Here is a 23,743-nt window from a genome sequence, read left to right as displayed (position 1 = left end):
CTTCAGCGAGGGCCCATTAAAGCCTACGGAGGAGACGGGCCATGGAACAGCCCGGTGAGCACAAACCAGGCTCAGCATGACAGACGCCCCACACCGTTAGAGAGGCGATGAAAAACGTGACTTGGGAACTTTCTGGTTACAACCACCACCATCCTTTTCTCACTCAAAAAGTCTAACAGATATCCTACCAGACAGGTACGATGTCGTGTTTTATCCTATGATGAAGATACACTGTCATCGTACAAGAACAAAAAGACCAGCATTTGGCCTTAAATCATCGCTCTCACGGATTTAAAATCAAACTGCTAATGTCAGTAACACTACTTCAGAGCTGAAAACTCGAGACTAATCTCCTCCTAATTCTTACTGTCACTAAAAATAAAAGTAGGACTTAGCTTGAATTTTCTGCCTTTGCTTCCAACTACACCTCACAACTCTGTTTCCCAGTCTGCTTTGGTAGAAGTGAATCCAGATTTAAAATTCTTTTTATCATTCTCTAGAAGAGTATGTAAAACATTCAATTTTCATTTGGGAGGGAGGGAATCCTGACATGGGCACATGCTGGTTATCCATATTCAAGGAAAAACAAACAAAAAAATTCCACGTTAGACTTTAAGGCACTGATGACATCCACCTTCACAGAAGAGAAGGCACTGAATGATTAAACTTACAGATCAAGAGTGAAGCATAAACCTTCTCAAGTATGCCGTTTTATTTTATTTGCCATCTAGATGAAAGGAAGCGAAAAATGAGAAGGATGGCTACATTTCACACCTTTTCCCTGTGTGCTGGTTTCGGCTGGGATAGAGTTAATTTTCTTCATAGAAGCTAGTATGGGACTGTGTTTTGGATCTGTGCTGAAAACAGTGTTGACAATATAGAGATGTTTTAGTTGTTGCTGAGCAGTGCTTATACTAAATCAAGGGCTTTTCAGCTTCCCCTGCTCTGCCAGGTGCAGAAGAAGCTGGGAGGGGGCACAGCCAGGACAGCTGACCCCAATGCCCAAAGGGCTATCCCACACCATATGCCATCATGCTCAGCGTATAAAGCTGGGGAAGAAGGAGGAGGGGGGGGGGCGACACATTTGGAGCGATGGCGTTTGTCTTCCCAAGTCCCGGTTAGGCGTGATGGAGCCCTGCTTTCCTGGAGATGGCTGAGCACCTGCCTGCCCATGGGAAGGAGCGAAGGAATGCCTTGTCTTGCTTTGCTTGCATGTGTGGCGTTTGCTTTACCTATTAAACTGTCTTTATCTCAACCCATGAGTTTTCTCACTTTTACTCTTCTGATTCTCTCCCCCATCCCACCAGCGGGGAGTGAGCAAGCGACTGGATGGGGCTTAGCTGCCAGCTGGGGTTAAACCATGACACCCTGGAAGTCCAAAGTGTTCAAAGCATCTGTTTCTCATTCTGCCGGACTAGAAAAATATTTCAAAGTCCTACAAGAAATTATAACTAAAATATATCTCCTGCCGTTTTTCCAATTTAGTAATTTAGTCTTCCTACCTTGCTGCTCTTCCACACACCTGCAAACAGTTATTGAGGTTTCACATGCCCCTGAATTAGTCACATTCTCTCCCCATTTGCACCACGCAGGGAAGAAAGAAAGAAGCAACACCAGGGCTATTTTGCCTCGCGGGGTTGCATGAGATGCAGCTCAGCAGCACAGCCAGGCATGCCCCTGCCAGCGACGGCAAGCCTTCAGGGGGCTGAGCCTCAGAAGAGAGAGAGGACTTAGCCCCCAGAGGTGCTTATTCCTGTCTGCTAGCTAAGAAGCCCCTCAAGGCTTCCCAACAGACACAGGTACTGAGTTCAGTGATTTGAGCCCCACCCATCCACGTTTCTTTTTATACACAGTGTTCAAAATTCTGATCCTTTTCTCTAACTGAAGAGGTTCCAAAGTGCAGAAATGAAGGCCTTTTCATGATTCTCAAAGTGCACGCACTGAAAGTAAGGTTGTTTGCAGTTTCTCTACAAGATCCTTGTAACTGCATCAAGAGAACTACAGAACAAAAACCTAACCGCATTTTGCAATCAATTTATTTACATTAGATTTCCCTGAACAAACAGCATTCAAATGGAAACCATAAACAATCACCTTGAAGAGACAACAGGCAGAGCGAACTACATCATCTCCTAAAAGCTAAGGCGAGTATGCTTTGCAACCTTTCTCCTTTGAGCTGGTCACTTGAACCGAGGGGTTCTGGAAACAAACAAAATACTGTCAAAATCAGTATTCTGTTTGCTCCGGGCTGCGTGAAATAAACATGCATCCTTCTAAATCAGCAGATCGGTTTTAACAGCATCATCTGAGCTTAAAGTGTGCACATCAGATTTTTTTTTTTTAATAGGCTATGCCTGGAATTTTTCAGCATTTTGGCATGCTCACAGCATTGTTTTCCAATGTTTCAGACCAAAGGTTATTGTTTAAAAACAGTATGTAAAGATATGGCAAAGTGTTTTCACTTCAATGAGTTTCACTTCAAATTTCACTTTCAGTTCAACAAGGGGAAGCGCAAAGTCCCGCGCCCGAGGGGAGCAACCCCGGGCACCAACACGTGCGGGGGCACCCAGCTGGAAAGCAGCTGGGCAGAAGAGGATGGGGGTCCTGGTGGACACTGAGCAGAATGTGAGCCAGCCTAGAGACGAGAGGGATCGGGGGGATCTTATCAACGTAAATAAATACCTGAAGGGAGAGTGCAGAGACTAGGGAGCCAGGCTCTTTGTAGCGGTACCCAGTGACAGGACAGGAGGCAACGGGCACAACTGGAACGCAGGAGGTTCTGTCTGAACATCAGCAAACGCTTATTCACTGCGAGGGTGACTGAGTACCGGCACAGGTTGCTCAGGGAGGCTGCAGAGCCTCCACCCTTGGAGATATTCAAAAGCTGCCTGGACACGGCCCTGCTTGAGCAGGGGCTTGGACCAGATGACCTCCAGAAGCCCCTTCCAACCTCAACCATCTGGTGAGCCTGTTCCACTTTAGCCACCAAAACATATACTACTGTTTTTGAAATTATAAATCTGCATTCCAGTTCATCTCTAGACACTCCCCACCTAAAACAAGCCAGCAGGAGAAAAAAACAAAACAAAACAAAAACGAACAAAAAAACCCCCACCAAACAACAAACCTCAAAGTCTTTCCGAATTGCCTCCCCCACATTCAAATCCGCAGCAGCTATAAATGCAGGCATAGCAATTATCATCTTTACCTGGGGCTAAATAAACAGACTTCAGTCAGCACTGCTTTCTTACTGTGACACAAAAGACCACGGTTTCCTTGTGCTCATCAGACAGCCAAATACAGATATAAAAATAAGACTGGAACACTTTAAAACAGTTTGTCTGCCAGATATCTACTTAACCCACAACATGTATGTCCAAATAATTAAGTTAATATGCCATAATCTGAAGTGATACAGATTAAAAGAAGAAATTCACTTGAATACCTGTTCCACACACTTTAAAGCATATCTCTACTCTTTCTGTATACTTTCAGGTATGGTCTAAAAGTTAGATTTCTCAAACGCCAGAAGTACCGAGGTTTTCCCTCAGATAACCCCGAAGTTACATTCCCTTATTTCCTCATTGCAGAGCATAGCATCCAGGAACTGTAACACACTTACCTTTATCTCAATGACAAAGCGTTGACAACCCCTCCAGAATGCATTCTCTTGGGTGAAACAGCAAAGGGATCTTTCAAAGTTATCTTTAGCAGTTGACCAGAAAAGCGGAGATGTCCTTAAAGCCTGCCCATTCTTTCTCATCTCCACCCTCCCCAGCTGTATGAGATGTCTAGCAAAGCTGTCCCTGCAGACCCTCAGACTACTGTGATCCTGCTAACATGATTGCTTTAAGAAGCCAAAGCATGCAAACATACACTCCACAACCTCTCTTTTAAAAAGCTTTTTAAAATCCAGCTCTTCATCAATCATCATTATAAACTCTCTCCACTCTCTGCCTATGTGACCTGACGTATTTAGAGAACAGGTTTCTGATGTTCCCATTCTGCAAATCAATCCCCTTAGATCAGGCACCTTAATCACACGGCCCCAGCTGTGGGTTAAGAGGCATGTTCTCATGTATGTTCTTTATATCTACGATATATTCTTAATACTATAACAAATACCGGCTCTCTGCCACACTTCTGTGCTTGTTTAACCTTTACATCATTGTTTTCTAGAATTAATTCCATATAATTTCTAACAGGCTGTCTCCATGGTATTGACACATCGCCCTGTATTATTATATGTTGACATTCACAGCCACTTCATGAGAAAAAAGGTCCTCAATTAGATTCTAAATCAGTGGCCATAGTATGCTCTAATGTGCTTCTCACTAAATTGATCCTTGCTATTGTCAGACACAAAAGTACAACTGATACACTGCACACAATCTTCATTCATCACATTTCAATTAAACTTCTCTAACAAGGAAAGACTGAATCCAAGAGTGACACCATTATCACCAGATGGCTGAAAGTTCAACTCAGCACCAGCAAAAGCAGCTCGCTGTGCCATTGACACCCTCCTCTTAACAGCCTCCTGCTCTTACTTTGGCAGCAACTCACTGGCCCCCAAAGCAAAAAACCCCAAAGACAACACAGGCCTGGATCTAGTCTGACAGTTTGTAGCCTTTAAGCCACCTACAAGGCCCTCTGGAGTGTAAAGATAATGCAACATCAAGCAAAAGGAATTTCCTCAGAACACCTCATTCCTCAAAGCACCCTAAACAGCATTGCCACGTCCCTAGCATGCTTCTGACGTCACCCTTCCCGCTCAGCAGTGACTTCAAAGCATACCAAATGGTGGTGGTTACCACTGGGTATCTATTGCAAAGTCCAGAAGAAAACTGAGGAAACGCTTCTTCATATGCTTCATCATTCTATTTTACCCTTTAAGAGGAAGCCCAGAGGCATCTTGCCACCACTATGGATTCGTTTGCTTTCCAAAGACAACTCAGCAGGAGGTACAGCCGACTCTCCGGAAGGGTCCTTCCTCAGACATCACCACCGAATCTGGGGAACAGCAGAGCCGCCGGGCCCCAGCGCCGTGAAGTACTTCTGTACTCACGTGGAGGACTTCCAGTTCCGGAAAACTATAAAGAAAGCCGAAATTTTCAAAAGCATATTACAACAAGCCAGGCATCCAGTAGCTCCCAAACTTTCTTGATAGCTGACAGCTAGCCTTCTGCACTTACAAAAGTCCAGTGAGTTAAAGGAAGGAATATTTGGCTGTTTGTATTGTATTGTCCCTCCAAAATAAGGAGTACCAGGCTCTAGAGGTTTATCTTCTCTACATCATACGTTACTTCAATAGACAGCTAAATATAGTAAAATGGTGATTATTTAGCACATCTTTAAAGCAACAATTTCCCTCCCAATTAATTTCCAGTTCCTCAGATTAATTATCTACTCAAATTTTCTTGATGCACACACTGCAAGAACCTGAATGCGTTTCCTGTAAATTAAATTGCCTTCAGAGATAATGATGCTCCTAAAAGAACTTTGCCTAAGCAAAGAATCAAAAAAACATTCCACTGAATCTGCCTGGACGGGTAGAAGGCAGAAACCAATGTCTCCGCACAGTGAAACTCCAGAGCTTGAACCCGAACAATAAGCTGCTTTCACTTGTCCTCAGGGTAACGACACCAACATAATAACAAGAAGCAGTTCTTCAGTGGCCCATATAAGAACAAAACTCAACCAAAAAAAATTTAGGGATAATCACTATTCAGCCACTGTGGACCTGTACCCAGGAGCCTTAACATCTACCGAGCCTGCAGATGGTCCAGACCGATTTCTGTCACGTTTACTGACAAAGCTCCTGTAAATTCCATAATACCCGATTGGAAACTTCAGGAGAAAAGTGTAAAGCAGACCCTCTGCAGAGAGATCAACTACTTTGTTCTCTGTGTCAGATCAGAAGTACCAAAAGAGCAGCTGCAATTGTACGCTGTTGCACTTGGGAGCAGGAAGAAGAACGCATGTAGACCTTTCTCCACCCAGAGCCAGGAAAAGATTAATTCCAACAGCTCCTTATTTTTTCTGGCATTTCTTTATTCTCCTGCCCTGTAGCCTGCTCCTAGAAGGGGCAGTGCTCCAAACTCCTAGGAGCAAAGCAAGGCAGTTGTTCAAGCTCAGTACCTGTCAAAACCCCTTTGTTAAGAACAGCAGTTGTATTAAAACCATTAGTGGAACAGAAACCACTGTCTTTACAGGGAGGTGAACAGCACCAGAGCCGCTTCTCCACCCCTGGGCAGAGCAAAGGGAACAAAGCTCCCCCGTGCCGCGGGGCACCCACCTCTGTGGGGCATTACAAAGGTGCCGACGGCTCACCGCTGGACTCTGCCCTATTCAAACGGCAAGGGCAACCAAGGCCCAGTTCCCCTGCCTAGTTTCTTACCATGTTTCTTTCGGATTGTTTTGTTATTGTTGAGTGTTGGAGTCTAGTTCTGTGGTCACAGGCCTGAACCGTCACTACCGCACGCTGACTGCTGTGCAGAGACTTGCCTTTCACAGGACGTGCTCCTCACCCAGGGGCAACAGGACTCGCGTTGAAGCAGCGTCTAAAGCCTGCCTTCGTATTTTATCCTACTGGCATGAACCTGCATGGCTTTCGCCTCATGCTGGAGGCAGGAGGGGACAGGAGACACCCTTCTTTACAGATACAAGATTACTTCAGCTTCGTACAGTCAGAACTTGAGGGAAAAAAACCCCAAACTTTCTTACTCCCCAAAGCTCTGTCATTTGAGCACAACAAAAGGGAACCTTCAGAACAAGCATGTCTGAAATCAAAATTCTGCTAAAAGCTTACCCATTTCAAGCCTGTCTATATTACTAACAAGGTGTAAGTGGAAATGCACAATCAGACAACAGAAAGGCGGCAGGGGTTAGCATACTATACACTGACCTTATAAAATATTTAAGCAAAGCACGTGACCGTTGACAATACGCACTTTAACTGAACAATAGGCTGCACATAAACAACTTTGTTTTCCCAGACCTTTAGCGTATGGGTATCTGTGCGGGAGGAAGAGGAGAAAGTTAGTTTAAGAAAGAAAAAACCAAGATACACACAGAGACACATTCCAAATTTGTATGGTACAGCCCCCGTAAAGTGTATTTGTAATATTATGCACATTCTAATTTAGAAACAGACACGTGTACACACTTATAGATCCTGAAACCTTTAGGTTTTTGAGGAAACGTACACAAGAGGAATGATTCTGCTGAGAACAAAGCTCTCGTACTTACCTCCAGTCAGCAACTTCAGCAGGCTATGTTCTGCACTGAAGCTGGACAAAACCAAACAAGTCCCTGCTTTAATAATTGATAAAGCCCCCACCCCAGCTAAGGCAGTCAGTCGGCTGCACAAGAGTACAAACACTAAATTACAGTAGTTTTAATCCACCTGCTTGTAAAATCAAAGATGTGTTTTTCCAAACAAAGTAGAACACCAAAAGAAGACCAGGTAACAGAACTAAATGTAGTTTCTCTTCTTCTGAATCACTCATTTCATCAGATCACAGCACCTACTCATGAAACGACCCACGGACAAAGCCTAGCTAGGCTCCCTTTCTGCTTCGAACCCCAGATCAGAAAACCCCCAGAAGAACTAAGCCAGCAGTGATAATTTCTACTAAGAAACACCTGGTCAGAGATGATCATTATTCGCATGCCTTGCTATTAGGCTAAACAGACTGAAATCAGGCAAAAGCAAGTTCTGCAGGACCTCATACAGCACACCAGAAGTAAAATTCACTTGCTTACCAACCAGATAGCGGTGGAAAGCTTGCATGCAGGAAATATTCCTGGTATAAGTATGTGACAGATCAAGATTCACGGCAAGATGTGATGGAGACTATAGGCTCTAGCTATGAGTTTATGAAATTAATGTCAGCCTAGGGACAGGCATTTCATAAGTAGGAAGCAGGAAAAGCAGCCACGCACCATGCTCTCGGTTCCAGCCATCACCTGCAGCACTGTATGGAACTGCACCATTATCACATCATGGCTGACCCATCAGCTCTAAAGACAAAACCCGGGCGCTTTGTCTCCTTTTATCTAGGACATTCAAATCTTATCAGAAAACAGCCGTAAAACAGGCTACTGGGTTTTTTTGTATGGTAAGTGAGGAACTCTAAACGAGGAGCAACGCTCAGACTTACTTAGGAAGGGGAACGCACACACAACAGCTTACTTCAACTTGGATAAGCAGTAACAGCAATACAAAACCACTTCCCATGTTAAAACACAACACATCCTATTTATGCTCAGAGGGAAAAAAAATAAACACTTAATTAAGAATGCACCGTATCATGCCCTTTTTCCTACTCGGTCTACCTACATTACCACTGATCATTTTTTCTGGAAAAGGCGAACAGTGGGTATTATCTAAAAAAGCCAAAGCCTTGAGAGGACTTCAATTACTGTCTTTAAGACTGAGAGTGACCCTTCGTAAACTGAAACATTCTGGTACAGATGCAGTTAAGTCTGATCATCGTCATCACGATCCAAACACTACATGGTTTCTGTGATGGAGTTGATGTTATGCAAAAATCCAAGAGATAACGACAACTTTGTTCTCCAAAATCATAGCTACTGCACCTTGTATGCTAACAAAACACTGTGCCAGCTAAAACAGCCATGAAGACAAAGAAGATAAATAACAGAAAATAGAAAAATATAACTACAAACAAATTCTACTCTGGAAATGTATATTTTCAAGGCATTTAGACCTGTAACACTTAACCTTATCCATTATAAGCTGGAGTGGTAGTCAGTCTACACTGCAACAAAACTTTCAATGTTCCAGATTTGCCTGCAGTTGTCCTCATCCGCTCAGCTACAGATTAAAAACAAATTAAAACACAAGTTGGTATTCTGAAGCACAAGCTTTCCACTGTATTTGTGACTACTGTATGCACTTAGGCTCTTTGCCGTTTGCAAAGTGGTTCTTTAAACTGATGCCCATCAGGTGCAAAACAGAGACAGAAGCTACAAGAAAGTTAATTAAGTTCTGGGATAATCCCAATACTGGACTATCATCCAGGATATTTGGCAAATGCAATCAATACTGGAGATATAAAATATGAAAAAAATATTTTAGGCAGATATCTCTACTCCTCACAACTACTACAGGGTGGAGCTGCACAGTGCTGCTGCTATTGCTGGGTTGATAAATAACTGGATTGGAATTAAACCCAGAAGAGGAATGAAAAATTGATGTTACACCAGAACAAGTTTTTGCTTGAGGTTTTTTCTCACCCCTAATAAAGTTGAAACATTGACACCATTTTTACAACAATAAAGTAATCACTTTTCTGTTAGTGAAGTTGCCCGGGATACCCCTGTCCCCAAGGCGAGGGGCTAACGCTTCCATGAAAGCATCACTCCTGCCTGTTCAACAGGCATCCCGGGGGGGAAAGGGAGAAAGAGAGAGAAAGAGAGAGAAAGAGAGGAGGAAAGGAGCAGGGTCAGGTCATCAAGCTGAAATCCCAGGTGACGACCAACATCTTACTTAGGGAAAGACTCATTCAAATTTCATACACCTATTGAGTGAATAAGGTAGGCAGAAAGGATGCTGGTATCAAAAGGGAAATTAATGATGACCTGAATTTAAAACACAGAAATCGCCCACGCAGAGACACACTGACTCACAAACATCTCTGTACTGTAAGGGTTCGTAAGAGAAGGTTGCATTCTGGGACACGTCAATTAAAATTAAGAATGAAATAACTCTGTGCAATGGTGCTGAATGGCATTTTCTCTCAAGAGACCACAAGTTCAATTTGAGATTTCAGCTGTGCAATCAGATTTCCACTCTTAACTCTTTCATTTCCAATGCAATTGATCAGCTCATGACAGTCTTCCCTTTCCTTCAATTCTCAACTAAATCCAAAGACATTTTAGAGACCTGTACTTGCCTGAAGCCCAAAGTCCACACTCTGCCAGCACTTCCACCAGAATTAACGAGACACAAGTTCTGCCAGAAAGCCAGCTCTCAACGGCTATGAGCGCTATCAGAACCGAATCTGGAATTTCAGGGACCAGCAAAAAAAAAAAAGGAAAAGTGGCATTGTAACAACAGCCTGAAGTGCACTGCTCAACTAGCCAAACGGTGCAACAATTCTGAGAAATTTGTCCTCGACAGTTGCCAGGGCCAATCTTTAGTTTATTTTGTCCATCGGAGAAGTCGGCCTTCATCGCCTCACGTTACCTCCCACGCGCTGACCAACCACGCGTGCAGTCCGATCCCAACCACGCTTCACGGCGAAGCTCGCAGCCCGCGTCCATTCTGGACGAAACCCGGAGCCCACACGATCCTGTGGGCGTTGTACTGCAATTATACCGCGTTCCCACCACCGCGATGGGAAACGCGGTACAGCAGAACCACAAAACAGTATTTCGACCTGAGCTGTACCGCGGGGAGTGCCAAACAACGCCACCTTGACATTTTTCCTCAGGAGAACATGGAGTTGAGTTTTAAGAGGGAGGAAAAGTACCTTTTCCCAATTTGTTAGCCACCCAAAAAGACAGTCTTTGTAATCCACAGGAAACATTAAAAACCAACATAGTTTAATGGTGTGTTTCCATCGATACCTTAAATTTTAAAGGCATCTTTAAAAAGCATTTGTCTGTAATTTACACCCAGGAGAAAGCTAATTCTCCCTGTCCCTTTAAAAGAAAACTGTGGATTTTTTAGAAGAATACAACAAAACACTTCAGGGAATTTTAAATACAGGAAGGAGAGATAAGAGCGTGGGGGAAGAACCCAACATTCTTCGTAAATATTTTTGTGACTCCAGTTCCCAAAACAGCATCGACATAACGTACCTCGGCCAAGTTTCTTTGAACGCAAGAAAATTTAAAGAGCAACAATTCCCGACACACCCCCACCCGTGTGCAGTACATTCACACAGGCACACACAGCACTTCAGCTGCTGCGGACACCGTTCTTCCTTTACTATCTTGATGTACACGGCAGATGCTGATTTTACTGGTGTCTTTTTCTGGGAAGTCTCTGGAACCCAGCCAAGCTTGGGATGGGTGTTACACAATATTTGCTATGCCTCTTGGTAGAGGCAGCAAAGGAAGAAAATTACATTTTATTTGAGTACTGAAAACCTTCATTGGCACTGTTAAGCTGAAATTTTAAAGTGTCAGCTTTGTGAAAGAAAGAAAGAAAAATAAACTGATCCCATGTAACTGAAACAAAGATGATTTTGACAGGAGTCTCAAAAACCAAGAAGCAGAAAAACTTACTGGATTAACAGCGTGTCACACTAGATTTAAAGCAACTTGCAGGCAGACGTTTCAGTTCCTATTTACACACCAAAGCCAGCAGCCAGATTTTCAAAATTGTTCAGTGGATTGACGCAGCACTCTAACCCATCTCTACTCGTATTGTGTTTGAGTGGGAGCATGGTGTTGGAGTTGGTGTATGCTTGAAAGGTTTGAAAGTCTGTCCCTCATTTTTGGTTGCCTATATAGCAGCAGTTTTCTCTTTGACGATTTGGCCCTTGAAGAAACGGTAGGAAAGAATACCTTTCTAAATCCAACATATTAAAACGGGCCATAACATTTTCAACAATGGAACCGAACAACATTCTCCCTCTCACTTCACATTCTCATAGAGTTGATGGAAAATACTTATTTTTGCATGTTAAAATACAAAAGTTGCAACTGCAAATACAAAGGTCTGTCTGTCACTATTACACAAATAACGAATGAGCACTTCTTTGCACCTCCTTGTACTGTTGCAGCCAAGAGAGAAGGGTGTGGAGTCACCTTCTGTTTGCTTCGTATTTACTGAACGTTATCCAAGGAAACCTTTTTTGCTATCTCTTACATCTGAAATGATTGATGGCTGCTGGTTTTGATGTAATTACAAATGGCTCTTCCCTCCAGAAATGACCTGCTAAAAAGAATATTGTACCTTAGAAGCAAAGTATTACCTTTAAAAATTGCCAACGGTATGCACTAATACATAGCCCTAGTATTACTATGCCACTAGCCGGTGTCATGACTGTCACTGACAGATGAAAAGCTGAATAGGAAAGAGAAAAGAAATGGCATGTGATAAGATCACATCATAAAATACAAGATAAATGTGTCGCCGTGCCCACGATGCATTCTAACCTCAGGTAATAAAACAACTTGTCATGGTAGAAAGAGAAAGAATGACCCAGATGAGATTAAATTGCTAAGGACAAATGCAAAATGTTCCTCATCTAGCATACATTTACTCACATTTACATATGCTAATGTGAGAAATACAATTTTTTTAAAACTCTTGTATACATACCATAGTCCATTCCTCTTAGGCAAAGAGGAGAATGAAGAACCAGAAAGTGCAATAAGCTTATTAAAAAACATGGGGGGGGGGGGGGGGGAGAAAAGAAAAGAAAAAAAGAGAGGGGGGGACCTGCAGCATCAGGTTCCAACACTCTTATTGCTAGGACACAATCATCCTGCACAAGTGAATTAATGCCGTAATTAGCAGACTTAAGAAAGTTTCCATGTATTTTATTCGATATCTACTAACTGGCCTGCCACTGCTAGAAGGCAAGGACAGGCTTTCCACATAACTGATTCATTGACATTTCATCCAGAAAACTGTGTGCTTAACTTCACCCAACCACCAGCGTTCGCTGGCATCTGCTCCCATCGTCCCAGCTTGCTGCCTCCCTTCCTGGGGAGGAAGGCAGAGCTTTGTTTCCCCGCCTATTTGCAAACCAGCCATAGGGTTCATCTATAACCAGCATATAAACTATGCAAAGCGCTTTTGAAGCCCTTATCACGGCAATGTAGGTTTCAATGCATGTGTAAACCAAGGCATTATGCATGTCTTGATTTCTTAAGTTTTGGGAATGTTTTAAGTATTGCCATTCTGATGCCCCAGTAAGGCGAGAAGGTTACACTCTCACACCAGTCAGGAACTGGGTAGTAAACTGCTGCTTTAGGAGGGGCTTTCACCTGCTCACCTCCTTTACCCCAATGAGCAACAAGTGAGAACACCCAGAGGGAAATATTTCACCCATTAAGTCCAATCACCTCTTTCATGAGCATTCAAGAATCGCATAACTCTCATATGATATGAATTATAGAATCATTTAGGTTGGAAAAGACCTTTAAGATCAAGTCCCACCATTAACCTAGCACTGCCAAGCCCACCACTAAACCATGTCCCTAAGCACCACATCCACATGGCTTTTACCATGTGTCACCCCAGGGATGGTGACTCCACCACTTCCCTGGGCAGCCTGTTCCAAGGCTTGATAACCCTTTCAGTGAAGTCAAATTTCCTAATGTCCAGTCTAAACCTCCCCTGGCACAACTTGAGGCCATTTCCTCTCGTCCTATCACTTGTTACCTGGGAGAAGAGACCGACCCCACCTCTCTACCCCCTCCTTTCAGGCAGCTGTAGAGAGCGATGAGGTCTCCCCTCGGCCTCCTTTTCTCCAGGCTGAACAACCCCAGGGCCCTCAGCCGCTCCCCATCAGCCTTGTGCTCCAGACCCTTCCCCAGCTCCGTTGCCCTTCTCTGGACACGCTCCAGCCCCTCAATGTCTCTCTGGGAGTGGGGGGCCCAACACCGAACACAGCATTCGAGGTGCGGCCTCACCAGCGCCGAGTAGAGGGGCACGATCGCTGCCCTAGTCCTGCTGGCCACGCTATTTCTGATACAAGCCAGGATGCCATTGGCCTTCTTGGCCACCTGGGCACACTGCTGGCTCATATTCAGCAGCTGTCGACCAACACCCCCAGGTCCTTCTCTGCTGGGCAGCTTTCCAGCCACTCTTCCCCAAGCCTGTAGCGTTGCATGGGGTTGCTGTGGCCCAAGTGCAGGACCCCGCACTGAGCCTTGTTGAACCCCATACAATTGGCCTCGGCCCATGGATCCAGCCTGTCCAGGTCCCTCTGCAGAGCCTTCCTACCCTCCAGCAGATCAACACTCCCACACAACTTGATGTCATCTGCAAACCGACTGAGAGTGCACTCAATCCCCTCGTCCAGATCATTGATGAAGACATTAAACAGGACTGGCCCCAGTACTGAGCCCTGGGGACACCACTTGTGACCGGCCGCCAGCTGGAGTAAACTCCATTCACCACCACTCTGTGGGCCCAGCCATCCAGCCAGTTCTTTACTCAGCGAAGAGTACACCCGTCCAAGCCAGGAGCAGCCAGTTTCTCCAGGAAAATGCTGTGGGAAACCATGTCAAAGGCTTTACTAAAGCCTAAGGTAGACAACATCCACAGCCTTTCCCTCATCCACTAAGCAGGCCACCTTGTCATAGGAGATCAGGTTAGTCAAGCAGGACCTGCCTTTCATGAACCCATGCTGACTGGGCTTGATCACCTGGTTGTCCTGTACGTGCTGCGTGATGGCACTCACGATGATCTGCTCCATAACCTTCCCTGGCACCGAGGTCAGACTGACAGGCCTGTAGTTCCCCGGATCCTCCTTCGGCTCTTCTTGTACATAGGCGTCACATCTGCTAACCTCCGGTCAACTGGGACCTGCCCGGTGAGCCAGGACTGCTGATGAAGGATTGAAAGTGGCTTGGTGAGCACTGCCGCCAGCTCCCTCAGCACCCTTGGGTGGATCCCATCCTGCCCCATAGACTTGGGTGTGTTTAAGTGGTGTAGCAGGTTGCTAACCATTTCCCCTTGGATTATGGGGGCTCCATTCTGCTCCCCACTTCTCCTCAAATATTGAGATACGACTGTACTTATAAGATCTAGTAGCAAAAAAGGAAAAAGCAACTAGATGGTAAAGAATTTTTTTTGCAGCACACCAGCTAATTTCAAAATATTACCAACTCAACGAAAACAACTAAGGCATGATAATGCACAAGCCAAGCAGCATTTAAGGGAAGTAATGAAAACATATAGCTTTTGAAGTTATCAGCACAGAAATAACCATTCCCTTTTCATTAAAGGCAACTCTTAATATCATTAGTTACTCTTAAAAAAAAGAAAGTCTTTCAGCAATCCAAGAGTTCAAGGAGACATCTCATGGCCAGATGCTGTGAAAACAGCGAGAGTTAGATTTTGCAATAGTAAGCAGCATCAACACATACTTTATAAATACAATCTACAATTTACAAAGTCGTTCTTTACTTTCACAGCATCTGGCATTTAAGTTGAAATCTTTTACAACCCAGGAAAAGAGTATTTATAACTGTTCCCTCATTAGAGCATCATAAAAAAATATCTATAAAGAGTTGCACTCTTAAGCTAGTGAAAACCGTATCTAAGATTCATCAGAGACCTAAAATGGCAGAGAGATCACCAAGACAGCCCAGCTGGGCAACACCGGCCTCCCAAAACATATTGCTGGTTTTACAGATGAGCTGGTAACCAATGAAACTGAGGCCAGTAACATCAAGCATCTGCTAGATTAAGTTTAAATGGTAATACATTCCTCCTAATTTAATGTATATGAACAATAGGAGAATTACTCTGGTCACCATAGCTACCATTAGGAAGAAGGCTGAAGAAGGACAAAACACTAATAGAAGCCAGCAAGGTGACTGGAGTAAACGATGTACTTGGGAGAACGTCAGCATGACCCCATGCCGAACCAGAGCAGTTGCTCTGCAGAGTTTATGCCAATATGAGACAGTGGTGCCATGGAAGAGCTTCTAGCCACCATTTCCATTTAAAAGAATCAGGGTCTGGTTTACCAGTGACTAACAAGGATCCAGGAAAATGTAGACAGAGAAATCCAGACACTTGCATAATCTGTTTTACAAATAAGTCATTTTGTCCATTCAAAACAAAATAACTCAGTTTGCATTATTGTAACACAGCACTGTGCGAAGTACAATACATAGTCTTATATACCGGTTTCCTTATCAAACCTTTTTTCATAGCTACTTGGAATTTAATATGCTTTTGATAGCCTGTATTAAACTCCATCTCATTCAAATTTGGAAAGCTCTCATCTCTGCCTAACGCTCTGGTATAAACACCGGTCAATGTCTTTGTTCAGCGCATCACAACCCCAACCAGCTAAGGCCCACGCGCTGCCGTGCCCGGAAGCCAAAAGGGCCTTTATTCCCCTAACACTGAACTTGCCTGTGAATCATATCATCACAAGGGAGGGATGCAAATAGCTTCAGATGCAAAAACTTGCTAAAATAATTTGAAAGAGTTTACAATTCAAACAGCAGAATAATCCTGATCACACACAGGAACTGTTTACATCTCAGGGCTCTACCATCCATAAACAAATTGTGCTGCGTATCTTTTATCAGCTTCTGAAGGAATTACAAGTTTGTAAGTTGAAAAGTTTTCTGAACATTCCAGATGATTCTGATCAGTGTTACACTACACACATCCAGAGTAATGCTACTTAAATTACATAACCTTCTCGTCTCCTCCATATATATATTTTTATACATATATATATACACACACACAAACGCACACGAAAATACAGTCTCTACAGTAAATAAATAAGCCCTCACATTCTGGTTTCATTTCAGGCTTTCAGGAACATCTCTTTCTCTGAACATTACAATAGTCTGGCTGTGAAAGCTTTACTAAAAATAAAAGTTCAGAGCTGTGCCAAGTGATTTAGCTTGCAGAGGCAGAAATTCCCAAGCTCAAAAATTCTCCAGGTTTACTTAGAACAATTTTCACTTTATTTTTTGAATGCCAAAGAGAGGTGTTGTGATGCTAAGGATAGATGTGTGGGATTAGCCAAAAGGGAAAACTCAGGCCTTTCAATTTCCTGCTGTAAGCAGGTGTGGGCTTGACTCGGAGAGGCAGAGAACACCGCTGAAAGTAATGAATTTTCACATTGCTGCAGTATACAGGGAGCACTGAGTCTGTGGAGTCACCACCCCTCAGTAAGACAGAAGAGATCTTGCCCGCCCGTTTGTGGACACAAAAGATTACGATTCCCCAGAGAAAGTGAGATTCCAGCCGCTGCGTGCTCATCAAGCTTCTCTCAGGTACGGTTACAGTTGTTCACTGCTTAGGCATGCAGACAAACGAATAAAAAAAGCATCCCAAAGCCTGGCTGCAATCTAATGAGACATGTGAGACACAAAGGACACTGTGAAATTTAAAACTATCAAAGTTTGAGTTTCAGTTTTCCTTTTATCCAACAATTTGAAATACGCTCTCTCTAGTCTCAGGATTTTTTCCAGGGACCCCATTCACTCTTAAACCTCTCCTCTTGCTATTTATTCCATGGTTGTGACACAGGGAGGAATCATCACGTTCCCCTCATCCTTAAAAGGAAAAACAAAACCAAAGAAAACCTACTAGCAAAACCCAATGTTCTATTTCTCACTAGAAGCAAAACCTTTGAACATAAAATAAGCATCACCTCTGCTATCCTAACCTTACGACTATTAAAGCTACTGCAATATTAATTTCCTTCTCTTATCTCCTATAGTATAAACAAGTCTGTGCAGTGCTATGAAAAATACAGAGGCTAATATGAAACTAGGAGGAAGGCTCCTATTAACAAAAATACCTTGGAAGGCAGAGTTAAACATCCACTATCAACCCGCATCTGCACCCTTAACTTTTTCTCCCATTTTTCCACAAAGTCATTGTTGGGCAACATCAGTCCCATAGAAGATGCTACTGAAACAACAGTAGTTTTCAAAAACATGAAGAACAGGGTCTTTCTAATGCTCCGCTCTGTCCTCGGGAAGATCTAACCAACCCAAATGTCCAGAGTTCCCAGGCCAAGTCATTTCAGATCGGAACCCCCTGTATTGGCAGCTTGTTTCACCAGCAAGAGTAGTTAGGTGAGATCCTATGCACATGCTTCTCTTCATTCCTTGCCCTTTTCGTTCTGCCGCTAACCTACTTGACACAGAGCCGCTTCTCCTCCGTTTCACCCCCAGGAGGAAGGTACAGCTCTTCTAAGGGCCTCAAACAGTCAGGTTCGAGATGACATTCCTCTTTTCCTAAGATGTGTAGGATTTGCTTCAGTTTTTAAGCTGGATCAACTCACTGGTCTCGTCCCCAGAACAGTCCTGAAAACGTGTGTTTGCATAACTGAGAGGGCAACCTGTTGCATAATTTGGGAAACCAACAGCCAGCAGCAAAAAAGGATAGGATCTTCTTAACCCAGTGAAGCTGAAGCTCCCGTCTCACACAGCCATACCCTCGAATATTTCCAGTCAGGACAACAAGCAGTGGTGGGGTCTGAAATTTTAGTTTCCTTAACTAAATCCACATTATCTTATAAGTATTAATTCTGCATCACAGAGTGGTATCTTGGGGGGCGAGGAGAGGGAGTAACACCTCCTTAAACTAGCATAGGCATTTCAGAAGTTCTGGGGTGGGAAGCAGCAGTAAGTGAAATATGTTATGGTATCTTCCCTACACCTTTATGGCATAGTTCAAATGAAACCGGAGCTTTTTAGAAGTTTCCCTGCATATAGTTGCACAATTTTGCTATCACAGAGGAAATTAACTTCGAGCAACTGAGGAACAGATGCAGGAACAGATAAAGACACACCAAGAGCATGCTAAAATCCTCATATTCAGAGAAATGCCTTATTATACAGCCAAATATAGAGACATTTTATACAGGTCACAACTATTTTCAACCAGTGCCCCTGACTCTACTCCTGCTGAAGTCAGTATCAAAACCTTAATTCAGTGGCAGAATTGAACCCCTCAGAGAAGAGCGTTCGAGATTACATCTGAGAACAGCCTTGTTAGAAACGTCCAGCCCGTGCAGTTTCAAATGCAACTGTTTAACATGCTTTTTTCCTCCCATTTTGATCTTCCATAATGAGTATTTCTACATTATGAAAGATGTTGAGTGTATGTACTTTAAAAAAAAAAAGTTCTATTTTTAGTAACTGCAATGTAACTTAAGCAAAAAATGCAGACAGCCCGATTCTCCCCGTACACCAGCTCACCTCCCGACCTTCGGGACAGGTGGTTAAGCAACACGGCCTTGGGAAGCGCAATCGCTGGAATGCTTTGCTTGGTATGTCTGTTGCTGTTACAAAGCTGTACACACACAGGCAGACACACAAATTGAACATTACAAACCCTCATATCCCAACAGCACTTGCAGAAGAACACAGTTCTTGCACGAGCATTTTCAGAAACAGAGCGCTTCCATTCTCACTACCTACACATCGTGTCCTGCTGCAGCTCCAGAGCATCCTGGTCGTGGTGAAGGACCCGGTGTGCAAGCCCCTGTATTGAGAGGTAAAGGCACATCCCGCACCCGAGTTCCAAACTTCCGCACCCGAGTTAGGCAGTAACTGCCTCAAGAGTTGCAACGTCCACTCTCCTGCAGGGAATTACTGTCTCTGTGGCAGAGCCAGCAGAAGGGAACGTCTGCCTCCACTCAGCTGCTCCAGTACGTAGTTCAGCATCTCAGTAACGGAGTCATCAAACACATCCCTTTGCCCAGCTCTGCCGCAGAGGTCACAACTGCTGGCAAAGGGCTTACGCTGGGGAGCGGGGAGGAGTCACCACTGTAGCCTGCTGCAGCTCTTCGCTCCAAGGTAGCAGAGCACACCAGAGCTGTTTCAGGCCTATACCCACACTGGGCAGCCCGTTATATGCGAGAATCCATGTGTGAATCCATATAGAAATCCATGTTAAAAATCAAGCTCCCTTCTTACTCGGTTTTCCTAGTATGACTTGCCCAACTGTTTGGAAAATGATGATGCTTTTGCATGTTGCACCTCCATGAACGTTTCTTCCACAAGTTTTCCATCACTGGTACAGACCCATATCAGGTATACCACTAATGCATTAACCACTCTTTCACCCTGCCAGATCTAAGATTTCATACTCTCTCACATCAATATCATCCTCTAGCAAAACGCTTCAGGGACAAAGTGCTGAGGAAGGGCAGCGTTACTGAGTTCGATGCCTGAATCAGGAATGATAGCAAAGTATTTTCTGAAGCAGGAATAACACAGAACTGAAGAGTTTTTGGCAAAAGTCACTTGAAGTGACTCCTTTCCCCTTCACAACTTCACGGCCCTGAGGCAAGCCAGCACTTCAGGTTTCAGCTCCAGATCAAAGCTGCACATCATATAGGGACCAAACATATTTTAACAGTTCCAGACTTCAAGATCCTCCTGCACTTCATGAACTCCATCCTTACGTGCAGGCCACTGCAGAACGTCGGACTGCAGATACTCAGCACAAACTTCAGCAGCCTTCCTCCCCCACCAGCAGGCAGGGGAACGCCCAAGGGACAACGCCAAGAAGGTGACACCTGCCCTGCACGCTCATGGCCACAAGAACAGTTTTTCAGCATTTATTTTTTCTACCAGTGCTCCCAGGTACAATGCTGCTTTTGTGGCCCGGAACTTCAGGAAGCATGACTATTCCCAGCAGAAGCCAAAAGGATAGTTAGAAGTTACTCTTGGTTCCTTTTAATTACGATTTCACAACTGTCTTTACTCAGATTTTAATGTGAGGAGTCTCTAAACACATCAGGTCTCTAGTTAGTGTGGCAGAAGTCCCTTCTAGTATCTCTCCCATCTTTGTCTGCATGGATGGTGTAGACTTGCCATTCACCTCAAAGTCATTTATCCATTTGGCTTAGTTTTACTTAATTGTGATCATTAAAGCTAAAAGATTACTTTCTAGAGGCCCTGGAACCGCACAATAAATTTCTCTGACAACTCACTGTTTAAAACTACTGCATTTCATTAAGCAAAGCATTCTCTAATACGCTGTTGCAGTATCAGACCGATCAGTTATATGGCAAAAAGACCTTGGAATGAATCAAGAACCCTTGCTCCAGCAGAAAAGATAAAATATCTCTGATCCTCTGCTATGACAGGCAGCATGAAAATTAAAACCATGAGGTTTTTTTGGTTTGATATGGAAGAAGAATTTACAAGTTATCTGAAATGCATGACCTAAAGTGATTAACTACAATCTTCCGCTCTCACTCAAGCTCTTCCTCCTATCAGAATAGAAAACCCAGAAGACAAGAACACAGCTCTACTGCACAGGCCAAAAGACATTAAACACACCTTTTTTTACAGTTAGCAATCTGCTCCTTAGCTCCAGTTTTCTTCTTTGTGTATTGAAAAAAACCCCAAAAACAAAATCCCAAAGATCTGCTAACTAGATCTATCTATCTAAAAATCAACAGCCCATTGCATGTAATTTGACAGGTACAGTAACTTCAGGTCAGGCGGTATGAGCAGGGCCACACACGCCAATTAAATCCCTTCCTCCCCAAGAAGTCCACAGGTAGCGTGACACACAAACGAGCACCCAAACAAAACCAGGAGTCGGTCACCTCTAGCAGGCAGGGCAGCGATGACCCGGACTGCCTACAGACAAAGACACCATCACCCACGGGCCCAGCTGAAAGGGCTACGATCCCCTCAAGACAACCAACACCCTATTTGCATTGAGAAATGATTCAGCCTTCTGTTACGGAGACGGACAAGTTGAACACAGCATGATTAAAACAAATTGAAGCACCTCTAACAATTCCAGCGCACTGAACCTAAACAAATTCAGATGTGTTATCAGTGATATATTATCACTGCGTTTTCTTATCCTAAAATACTCTGGTTTAAATTAAAAAGGCAGAGAAGAAAAAGGAGGGTTAAGAAAAAGGTAACACCTCATCCTAGCTTGAGGAGCAGCTCTGCCCTGCCGCCACCTGAATTTACAGGGTTTCCTAAGGCTTACAAGGCAGATGAAGGAGGTTAACAAGGTAGGCACCTATAAATTACAGGAGTCTACGTGATCTCTATTTATTTAAATCTAGCCTGCGACAGCCTTACTCTGCAATGCCTAATGACACTCCAAGGTAAAGAATGATATTTGAAATCTTTTCATACAGAGCTGTAAGTCCATTATAATTACTAAGATGACAGCCAAGAGAGCTTTTTGCTTAAGACAACATTTAGAGTGAAAACCCGAAGTTATTTCCCTGGTATGTTCAACAACAAAATTGAAGAGAAGGAATGGAACACCGTATGGGAAAAGCAAACACTGAACAAAAGCAAACAATAGCAAAGCTTGCTTTTTTAAAAAGCACCGTTTCTGGCTGTTCGTGTCAAAGAGTTCCCCAGATTTATCGGGCAGGACGAGAAGGTCAAAGAAAATAACAGCTCGCTTTTTTGGGTGTTTCACCAGCTCACAGAGACAAAAGCAAAACCTCTCTCGAACGCTGTTAGAAAGCGCGGCTCCGCTTTTCTCTCAGTTCTCGGCTAAAACATGAAAACGCGAGTAGGCAGACGATCCCTCCCGCCCGGCAGCGCTCTCCCCCCGCGCAGCCGGGACCGCCGCGCAGCCGGCCGCGCAGGACCGCCGGGGCCCGCGGGGAAGGACGCAAGTTTAGCACTAACCTGTTCGAGCTCCGCAGGCATTTATGCAAGGTGCCGGTGCTACGGTCCCTAGCAGAGAACCCCGCCGGCTGCCCGCCAACCCTCCGCGGCCCCAGCCGCCCGCCTCCAGAGCCTCTTCCCTCCGTGAAGCTCCCTCCTTTCGTGACCCCACCGGCAGCCGCGCCGCTCGAGAGCCCCTCCGCAGCCTCCCGACGGACAGAGCCCATCCGGGGCAAGGAGACCGCCAACGAACGCCGCTCCGGCGGGAGAAAACGCACCGCCGGCGGCTCCCGCGGGGGCCGCGTCCCTCTCACATGGCTCTGCCCCCCGCCGCCCCGCCGGCTCCGGCCCGGGGGCGGAACTGACGGGCAGCCGCAGCCGGAGCGGGCTGGGGCGCGGCCACGCCCGGCGCGCCGGGGGAGCGGGCAGCGCCCGCCGGCTTCGGTCTCGGCTCTCGGCGCCCGCGGGCGGGGGCGCGGGAGCCTCTCCCCGTGCCCGGCGCCGCCGCCCGCTCCCTCCGGGCGGGCGCGGGAGGGCGGCGGCCCGCGGCGAGGGGGGCACAGGCCGGCTGCGCGCCCGGAGCCCCCCGGCCCCCCCGGATCTCTCCTGCTGGGCTACGAAGACAAAGAGGGAAAATGCCACTGAGCGAAACGACGGTTACCGGCGTCTCTGCGAAGGCTAACCTGCTGGCTACGGAGGCAGAGAGCCCTTCGGATCCCGTCGGGAAGGACCGGGAGGTCTAACAAGAAAGCACAAGAAAGGAAACGCTCTTGCTCGCTTACTTTTTGCACTTCGCATCGAGAGGAATGCCATCCCTAATGCACCAACACCAGAAAAGACGATCTTCCATCACAGTCTCCTCCCTTTTCCATCGTACACAGATGCAGTGAGGCTTACAGCTCAAAGTACAACTGGCCTCATTTTTTAAAACCACTCACCTGCCCACAAACCCCTCCCACATTCATTAAAAGATTGCCTTGATAAATTGCTCATTACCAAAATGAATGCCAGATGTGCTATACCTGGCATCCACCACATTCGGCAACAAAACCTGGGACTTCACAGCACAATACAGCATGGTTTTCACCTCCATTGATCGCTAGTAAATTGGAAGTACCCAGCTTCCAACGCTCAGTCTTTGAACAGGCAGACAGGCTGCAAGCCTCCATGAAACCCCTGGGAAGGAGGAGAGCCTCCATCCTTCTTAGTCTAGGATCTGATCCTTCTTTCTGCCTTTCCCAAGAAATTGCAGAAAGATTTGATATTAATTAAGACATCAAGTCTCGTACGAAACAGACCTAGGTAGGTAGGCGTAAACCAACCCTTACCTAAACCTGAAGACTTTCTCCCCAGACCCACCGCAGGGCCGGGCGGGCACGCTTGCCCAGCACTGGAACTAACGCCTGGCCCTCCAGATGCCGGCAGTGAACCA

At 45.1% G+C, this 23,743-nt stretch overlaps 1 protein-coding gene across 19 annotated transcripts in view; it reads right to left on the bottom strand.

Moving 5' to 3' along the window:
• The window catches only part of ARVCF (ARVCF delta catenin family member), a 295,496-nt gene that overhangs the window by 135,784 nt on the left and 135,969 nt on the right, over nt 1–23,743 (bottom strand). Inside the window, exon 1 of one of the 19 annotated variants that reach the window (XM_075516551.1) lies at nt 23,094–23,210. The exons of 17 other annotated variants lie outside the window; for them this stretch is intronic. Coding sequence is in view for 1 of the 2 variants with exons in the window: in XM_075516544.1 (XP_075372659.1) it covers nt 22,333–22,353 (21 nt within the window). In the remaining variant the exon portion in view is untranslated. Of the gene's footprint in view, nt 1–22,332; nt 22,408–23,093; nt 23,211–23,743 lie in introns of those variants that run through there. One more of the 19 variants, XM_075516544.1, reaches the window with a different exon arrangement.

The sequence above is a fragment of the Mycteria americana genome, chromosome 13, assembly GCF_035582795.1.
Source record: "Mycteria americana isolate JAX WOST 10 ecotype Jacksonville Zoo and Gardens chromosome 13, USCA_MyAme_1.0, whole genome shotgun sequence".
Classification (NCBI taxonomy): domain Eukaryota; kingdom Metazoa; phylum Chordata; class Aves; order Ciconiiformes; family Ciconiidae; genus Mycteria; species Mycteria americana.
Note: the sequence above shows the minus strand (reverse complement) of the source record. Positions and strands in the feature narration are given on the sequence as shown.